Source organism: Arachis duranensis, chromosome 2 (genome assembly GCF_000817695.3).
Source record: "Arachis duranensis cultivar V14167 chromosome 2, aradu.V14167.gnm2.J7QH, whole genome shotgun sequence".
Lineage (NCBI taxonomy): Eukaryota > Viridiplantae > Streptophyta > Magnoliopsida > Fabales > Fabaceae > Arachis > Arachis duranensis.
The window spans coordinates 88,066,329-88,076,015 of record NC_029773.3 but is presented as its reverse complement, the minus strand read 5'-3'; the positions used below and the strand labels follow the sequence as shown (position 1 = coordinate 88,076,015).

General features: G+C 26.6%; 1 protein-coding gene across 1 annotated transcript in view; it reads left to right on the top strand.

Annotated features, from left to right (window-relative positions):
* The first annotated feature begins 4,569 nt into the window (after window positions 1–4,569).
* The window catches only part of LOC127745002 (vacuolar protein sorting-associated protein 2 homolog 3-like), a 17,181-nt gene continuing 12,063 nt past the window's right edge, over window positions 4,570–9,687 (top strand). Inside the window, exon 1 of the mRNA XM_052257952.1 lies at window positions 4,570–4,665. Within this exon, the coding sequence (XP_052113912.1) occupies window positions 4,570–4,665 (96 nt within the window). The remainder of the gene's footprint in view (window positions 4,666–9,687) is intronic.

Here is a 9,687-nt window from a genome sequence, read left to right as displayed (position 1 = left end):
ATTTGGTGAATATCTTAGCCACAGCTCACTTTTATTTTGGTGTGTTTTCTTGCCATCATTTTGATGGTTTTTAGGCTTGCTTTCTCTCCTTTTGGTAGCTCTTTTTTTGCTTCCATGGCTGCCAATATTTCCTGTGCAATAACCGAAGAGAGAAAGAGATGAGAGAGAGAAGAAAGAATCTGAAGTAAAGCAAAACAAAGTGGTTAAGCAAATTAATTTGAATAGCTTGCTTTTACTTCCCTTAGTGGCGTGTAGCAATGATGCTTTTAGTCAAATCAATCTTCTCTCACTTGCTTATGTTTCCAATGCATTAAATTAAATTTGAATTCCATCCAAGGTGAGGAATGGAATCCGTTGGAAGCATTGAACCATTTTTCTTTGCTTCTTGGGTTCGGTCAAAGCATGGAAACATTCATCAAAATTGAATTTGGGCCTTGTGACATTATAATCAAAACTGGCCCATTTAGATAACATTTGCTTTCCTGATAAAATTGATTTCGGATCAAGCATGGAAAGCACACAAGAAAACATTTGTTTGGGCTTGCAACAATAATATTTATTCTGGCCCAATTATAACTAGCTTTAATTACAAACACAAAGCTGAACCAATAACAGAAACTCATTTCTCGGCCCATCATAAAATCTGCACAACAAAATTATTAATTAAGCAAGTATGAATTAGGATTAAATTAATAATTTTGTATTTAAATATTTTAATAATGTTTGTTCATCATCAAAATTAAATAAGAGTTTTCCAAACTCATCAAAAAGGATATTTAAATTTTTTTATAAAATTAAATAAAAAATATTTTTTATTTTTATTAAAGAATAAGGATGATTTAGTAAAAACATTTATATGATCTATATTTAAAACCAAAAAAATTAATTATTGATGTGGAAAACATAATTCACATGTAGTGTTTTAATTTGTCCACAATTTTATCGTATCGATACGTATGAATTTATGATCGTACCGTAACAAACACCTAAATTGAATATTAACTTGAGCTTACATTGAACGAAAATAAATTCAAGAATGACTCCTCTCTCCATGCACATGATTGATCATATTATGGTGTGGATTCAGATTTGGAGGCTCCCTAAATTCCTGAAGATAATTCCAATAGGTCAAAAGGTTAATGCAGAAAATAGACAAGTCTTTGATTGTGGATTGTTTCAACAAACTTAGTTCCCTTTTTAGATTTTTTTTTTCTATTTTTCAATCTCTTCTTTAGATTGGATTTTAGTAATTTCTTCTTATTATTTTGGTGGAATATCCCAAACTCTATCTTGGTCTCACCCAACTTGTATCTCCTTCTCAACTTTATTCTTTTAATAAGCTGCTTCTCTTTTTCAATTAATTATGGAATTCTTTAATTTTCTCTTTCTTCATTAAATCTGTAATTCAAAACATTCGAGAAACGTTATTATTGGCATAAATGGCCATTATTGACAAATATAAATAAAAGATGCCAATAACAATTTTTTTCTAAGGATAGATTTTCGACTTGATTTGATAAAATGAATCAAACGTTAACTCGTCACTGGGAAATTTAACATAAGTGCATGTGTGAGGTGTTAGTTGCTCACATAAAATAAGTAAGGTCTCTAAAATTTAAGATTGGACTTAAATTGACTCTTTAAATTACAATTGAGTCAATTTAACTTTCAAAATTTATTATAGTAACTAGTACTCCTGATCTGATTTCTGTAAATAGTACGTTAATTTTGTATGTTTACTTGCTAAAATTTAAATTCTTCATCTAAATTGACTCTAAGACCTACTAAACTTTTAAAAATTTGATTGACTCTCCAACATCATCAGAAAGATGATAATAAAAGTTTAACTTAAAAATTTTATGGCTATGGAAGCAACAATCAAATTTTTTGAATTCTAATAAATCTTGATCATATAAAAATTAGATAAAAAAAATATAAATCACAGAGCATACTACAGAGAAACAAAAATGCCACTAGAAGAAGAGAATGCCGTAAAAGGAGGATGCAAAGAGAAATAGAGATGTATTTTCCAAAGAGAAGCAAAAATGTTAGCGAAGATGATGATTCTGTAAAGAACAGCCGAAGAAATAATGCTATGAAGATTCGCAAATATAGAAGATGACTTCTTCTTGGAGTCTTAGTGATTACTGGCATTTGAAATAAAAGATCTCAAAATTCTAACTTGTCCTTATACTTTTTTTTTACTTAAAAAAAATTGCAGCAACTCATAAGGCCAATCTATCCTGCCTTACTAAAACTTATAAGATTTGACGGTGTGGATTTAGCTTATTTTTTAAGTCTGTGTAATTCAAAACATAGTTCAATTTATATTTTTTAGTGAGTTTGGCTTGTCGATTCTGACAGATTTTACCTGTATAATGTTATTGATGTTGTTGGCTTCACGATTCATTCGTCTCCACTAAGACTTGAGACTCCACTCCATTAAAGGTAAGAAAATTATTTGTCCTATCCTTTTTTAGAATGATAAAAATAAATATTTTGGGATTAGTTCTTGTATTAATTTAAAATGTGTAATTGGTGTTTGTTTTAATATATTATATTTTTTAAAGAAAGTTCCAATAAATTTTTTCTTTTTACTTCTACATTTTCTATTCGAAAAGGAAAAGGGATTAATTATATAAAATGAGAGTCATTACCAAATAGTTTCGATTAAAGATGCCTAAGTTTCATGCCTATCAACAAGGGAAGCAATAAATTTAACGTAAGATTTGCATTGTCATGATACTATATATTAACAAAGGAGGAGACAATATGAATAATTATATTTTTATACTTTTTTTAAATAAGAGTCTTTTTTAAATTTGTTTTAATTTTATATAATTTTTTATTTGTCTTATGTTATTTTTTTTTAAAGTTCATCAAAAATTAAATTTTAGGACTTTTGAATATATAAATCTAATACTATGTTATGATACAATTTTTCTAAAACTTTTGGCTTATAAGAGAAGGGAACAAGCATAATCACTTGAGGCAGAAGCAGGTAGGTCCCATCAAATTGCTTGTCCCTTCGTTTAATACATCCATTATAGTTGTTGTTCTTCGTCGATAAAGAAGTTTGCCCATTTTTCCTCCACCATCAATGGTTATATTAAGGTTGAGTAAGTCGTTTTTAAGCAAGTCTATCATTACTTATACACTCTGTGAGCAATTAACGTGTTACTCAGGTAACTTTGTTTTTATTCACAATGATGGTTTCATTCATTTTATCTAATGAAATATGTCTTTAACGGTGTTTTAATTTTTGTCATTTGTATATTTTGATATCTATTTTGTTAATATTATAATATTTTTTTTATTTTTTTACGATATTTTTCGATTCAACAGGTTAATAACTAATTTGTTAGGATTTACAGCTGGTTTAGTTCTTGCATGTACAAGACGAAATTTGAACCCCAACACTTACTTAAGTAGACTAATAAATTAATCACTGACTAGACTAATCCAACTTAGTTTTAATATTATAATATTTCATAAAGTTAAAATGACTATTTTGTTGTTATTAGTGTTATAAATTTATTTAGCCACTAATGACAATTTAGATGAATACAATTTTATTTTTATTTTATGATGATATTTTGTAAAATTTAAAATATTTTATTATTATACTCTTAAAATATATCTTTAAAATATAAAATAGTTAAGTTACTTTTTCAATTTTATTTTACCTTTTTAAAAGAAGTCACCTTTTTCATTTATAACTTTTATGTATGATTTATTCCTTGATTGTGTTAAAACATATCGAATACAAAGTTTTGTTTAAAGGAAAATTTTAGAATTTTGAATAATATTTTAAGATTTAAATAGTTTTATTAATAGAATGTCATCTTTTATAAATATAAAGTTAATTTTATTTTTAGAGATAAATTTGTTATTATTTTGAGAATTTGTTACACATTTAAATATTTTTATAATTAAATTTAATTAAATTGATCCAAATTCAATTAAAAATTGCTTGCAGATATACATGTAAAATCACACGTATTTCTTCTTTTTTACGTGAAAAATAATATTAAAATTTTTTAACCACGAACAAAATTTTTTTAAGACTTTGAAGTTTGAATTTGATGCTGCAATTTTTTTTTTATTCATGTAAATTTTTTATCTTTTTATTTATAAAATTATGTGTTTTTTTATTTTTTGTGTTTATTATAAAAAAGGATAAATAAAACAAAAAATTGTGTAATTCTCTTTTTTATTTTTTTATTTGATTTTTTTACTTTTATTCTTCTTAACGGATAAAACAATAAGAATTATGAGAATGTTAAATAAGAAAAACTAAGAAAATAAGAATAAGAAGGAGAATGAATTGTTTGGGAAAATATAAAAAAATAGCACCAAAATTTTTTATACGTGACATAAAAAATTTTAATTTTAAAATTGATATTTTTTAAATGTGATACATAAAATAAAATGTTGCAATTTTTTTATTCTTGTTTTGGAAAAAAAATGACAACAACAATATTGAAAAAAATGAGCAAAATCATAAAACATAATATTGCATTGCATTTTTTTCTTATTTTTTTAGAAGAAATTAAAAAGACGACGAAGATGGTATTGAGGAAGAAGAAGAAAAAAGAAGAGAATAATGATGGTGGTCGTGATGATGATAATAATAAAGAAGAAAGAGGAAAAAAAGAGGAAGAGGTGAAAGTGAAAGAAGATGAGTTAATAATATGATAAATTGATGATGATAAGGAGAAAAAATGAAGATGACTATGATAACAAAGAAAAAAAGAGAGAAGAGAAAAAGGAAAAAAATAAAAGAAACCTACAAACAAAAATATGATAACTGATAAGTAAGATTCTGATCTTGACAAGTGAATCATGTCATATTTTTTTTGTTGGTGGATACTACCATGAAGATTTTATAATTGTCTTCATATGAATATGCTTCTTTTTTATCACTAGACGATGAATTGTAAGATTTTGCTAGAAACAAGAGAGTAATCTGAAAAGTGTATTATTGAGTTGTAATCAAGTTGTCTATTCAAATTGTATAGAATGATACAATATAAAAGGGTATTTATAGGTACTAAGAGAATCGTAATAATAAAGACGTAATATTCTATAATAAATATTTAAATATATTAAATAATATTAATTGATCCTAATTGGTCCTAATTATATTCTAACATCCCCTTCAAACTCAAGTGACTGCATAAATTGATAAAATAGGTGCAGACGAAACTGTCGGAAGGAAGCGCAGATGGAACTGCCGCTTGTCTGAAAGAAGTGCAGACGAAACTGCCGCTAGTCTGAAGGAAGCGCAAATGGAACTGCCGCTTGTCTGAAGGAAGCGGAGATGGAACTGCCGCTATCTAAGGGAAACGCAGACGGAACTGCTAGAAAGAAATGCAGACGGAACTGCTACAACGAGAGAACACAGACAAAACTGCCAAAAGAGAGCGAAAACTATATGATTTCTTCATGAGAATAGGTAAACAGCGGATGACAATGGTGTTTGATCATTCGACTTGAAAAAAACACAAGACAGAAAAAATAGGCTAGTCGGTGAGGTAAAAAAGCATCAAAGGAATGACAAAAGGGAAAGAAGAATGACATAGAAAAAAATGCAAAAACTACAGTGATTTCACCACAAGAAAAATAATCTATCCTCTTCAAGGAGGATACCATGGCTCTGATACCATGTTAGAAACAAGAGAGTAATCTGAAAAATGTATTATTGAGTTGTAATCAAGTTGTCTATTCAAATTGCATAGAATGATACAATATAGAAGGGTATTTATAGGTACTAAGAGAATCATAATAATAAAGACATAATATTCCATAATAAATATTCAGATATACTAAATAATATTAATTGATCCTAATTAGTCCTAATTATATTCTAACAGATTTAATTTTGATATATTATAAAAGTGTTATTTTTTTAAAATATGACTAAATAAATAAAGCACACTTTTAACACAATAATCTTTATAAAATGTTTTTAATATCTTTATTTGAATAGGTGACTTTTTTGTTAATGGAGTATGTAACTCTATAAATACGATTGAATATTTTTAATATATTTTTAAATTATTTAAAAATATTTTTTATCAACAATAAAATTTAAAAATATTTTTTTTGTCTATTTAAAAATATTTTTATCCTAGCAAAAATAATTCAAATATATTTTTGATGATTTGCTGATTCTAAAAATAAATTATTGCTATTGTTTTGTAGTAGCTTTTATAAGGGAGTGGATCCTCTCCAATGGAAAAAAAACTGGATGGTATCCAGTGGAAGATCTCATCATTCAATACATTCTCTCTCTTATTTATTGTTGGTCACACTTATAAAATTAAAGGTGGGAGATTACACTTTATTCTCTCGAGTGACAAAAAAAAATGGAGAGGATCTATTTCCCTTTTATAACCATATTCTCTTTCTCAATTAATTATTGTATTCCTTACCGTTTCCCTTTTTCAATGCAACCCTACATATTATTCTCTCTCTTCATTAAATTTATGGATGCCAAAAGCCCAAAACATTTGAGGAGGAAGTTGAATAGTATTACACATTCATGATTCATGACAATTCTGATGAATCTGTTTTGAGTCATTTTGTCTAATTGGTTTTACTTCTAAGTGAGTCACCTTTTCATTTAGGCAAAGACTCTAGGAAGGATATTTAAAACATTTTTAAATAAGAACATTTAATCTTATCTATTAGATTATTATCATGTATTTAATTTTAAATACATAACATAAATTAAAGAGTAAAGTATTATTTTTATCCCCAACGTTTGGGGTAAATATCAAAATTGTCCTTAACGTTTCAATCGTCATATTTACGTCCCTAACGTTTTAAAATTGACTTAATATTGTCCTGTCGTTAGGGATCCGTTAATAAAATTAAAGGCAGGACAAAATTGAGACGATTTTGAAACGTTAGGGACGTAAATATGACTAAAATGTTGGGGACAAAAATGATACATAGAAATAAATTTTAATTTAATTCTTCAATAATATCAATTTGTTACTGTACATAGTATTCAATTATTTTTAATCATATTTACACTTAATCACCTTATTTTCATTCTAAATAAATTTATTTTTTTAATTTTACACTTAAAGTAATGTATTTTTATAAATAAATAAATTTTACACTTTTATTCTAAATAAATAATGTAATGTGATTAGAATGAAAGTGTAAAACTATAAAAAAATATAAGTAATGTGATTAAGTAATGAAAGTAAAATTACATTATTTATTTAGAATGAAAGTATAAAATTTATTTATTTATAAAAAAATTATATTACTTTAAGCGTAAAATTATAAAAAAAATTAATTTATTTAGAATGAAAATAAGGTGATTAAGTGTAAATATGATTAAAAATAATTGAATACTATGTATAATAAAAAATTGATATTATTGATGAATAAAATTAAAATTTATTTCTATGTATCGTTTTTGTCCCTAACGTTTTAGTCATATTTACGTCCCTAACGTTTCAAAATCGTCTCAATTTTGTCCCGCCGTTAATTTTATTAACGGATCCCTAACGGCAGGACAACATTGAGTCAATTTTAAAACGTTAGGAACGTAAATAGCACGATTGAAACATTAGGGACAATTTTGAGATTTACCCCAAACGTTGGGGACAAAAACAATACTTTATTGTCTTGATGTTTTAGTAATCACGTTCTATATTTTAGATGTTTTTTATTGTAAAAAATACATATTAGGTGCCTTCTATGGTACCTATCATCTTATTGTACCTATGGTGACTACAAATAGGTTTACCAATTAATTGTGGACATTTGGCAACTGAAAGCGTATCACTAAAAGTGTTGCTTAAAGAGAAAGTGTTACCCTTAATCGTTAACTTGGCTCTGATACCAATTTTTTAATTTGGATTTTTCTTTTAATTTCTTTTTCGAAATTTCTATTTGTACAGGTGCTTTATAAAAAGTATTGACCATAACTTTTCAATTTAGTTTATAATATTCTTTTTTGCATGGATTATTGTATATAAAATCTTTTATCTGTTTGTCTTTTTCTTTAATATAATTTTTCAAATCCTCAATAACTTCTTTTATTTCTACACTTTCTCCTGTTTCTAAATATCTATTTAATTTTTCAACTTCATTCTCCATTTTTTCTTTTAACAGCTTTAATTCTTTTAAATCATAATATGGTGTTCCAGGCATTTATAAATTTTTTAAGTTTAGCTCCAACTTGTTTATATTTGTTCTTATTTCTATCCTTTTTATTATAAGGTCATTAATTTCGAATTGAAGATTATTTAATTCTCTTTTATACTTCTTTATTTTACTTTTTAATTTTTTTCGTCCTTTTTCTTTTTATTTTATTTTCTGGTCTTTCAATCTTTATATACTTCATTAGTTATCTTAGAATTTCTGTAAATTCTATCATCGATTCATCACTATTTTCTAAAGATTCTATTGATTTTTCTAACTCTTCAACTTCTCCTTTCAATTTGTCATAGATTATTTTTAGAGCTTCAAATGCTCTTTGATTTATTTCAGAAAACTGTAAATAATTAAACCGATTTTTTTATTTCAAAGAGCTCTTGTTTCTTGTCTTGATAGGTTACATATATTTTCTCTTTATTTATTGTCATAACTTAGTGTTTAGGGTTTCATTTAATTTTTCGACCTTTTTTGTTAATTCTTTTATTTCAGAATTTTCTTCTTTAATCTTTAACTTAGATAAACTTAAAGGGCTATTAATTTTGGATTCTCTTATTTGAAAATTCGATGAAACTAATTTTCCTGATGGTTCTTTTAGTAAAAGAACTGGGTTTTCAATAGCTTTATATTTTGGTATTTCTGTTTTTACAATTTTCTGAAATAATTCATCGACATAAATTCTTTCTCTATTTTTAAATATTATACTATGATGGCTATTTGTTAAAGCATAATTGATTTTATCTTTATAGGGGCTTCAAGTTGAATTTTTTCATAGTATATTATATTTTTTCTATTAAAAACTTCTTTTAAAAGATTTTGTTTATTAAAATTTTCATTTGATTTGAGATTTAATTCTGTTTTTAGAACAGCCTGTTTTTCATTATCTAATAAGGCAGATAATCTATAATAATCAGATTCTTCCGTTAATTCTAAACTTTCTAAATAATTCATGGCTATGAGATTAAGATAAAGGCGTACCTTTCTGGAGAAAAACTTCCTTTATTTAGAATATTTACATAAGATGTTTTTATCTCCAGAGGGGAGATTGTAGATACTAACTCCTGAGGGGAGTTTAGAATTGGTTTTTCCTAAGGGAATTCTTCTTCAAACTATAGAATCGCCTCGGCCGCTTCCTCCTTGCTCTCCTAGCATATGAGTACTCTTAGCCTTCTGCTTTCTATTGTTTGATGCCTTCTACAATTGCCTAAGCAACCTATTTATAATGGTTGGGTCTGATGGATAATTCCCATCCTTACCCTTCTTATGACGTCATTGCTTACGTCATTGTTTATTATCTTGCACCAGCTACATTGTTGGTGCTCTATGACCTAAGCACTTACGTCACTATGCAATAATGTTGAGAGATGCTTCAGATGTGCTGTCCTCCTCTTTCATCATGTGACCTTCAGATGTGTTGTCTTCTTCTTTTATCATGTGGGTTGATTCCGTTTCATTATTGCTTTCTGAGACACATAGCTGGCACTTGTGGTCTTCTCTGTCTTTTAT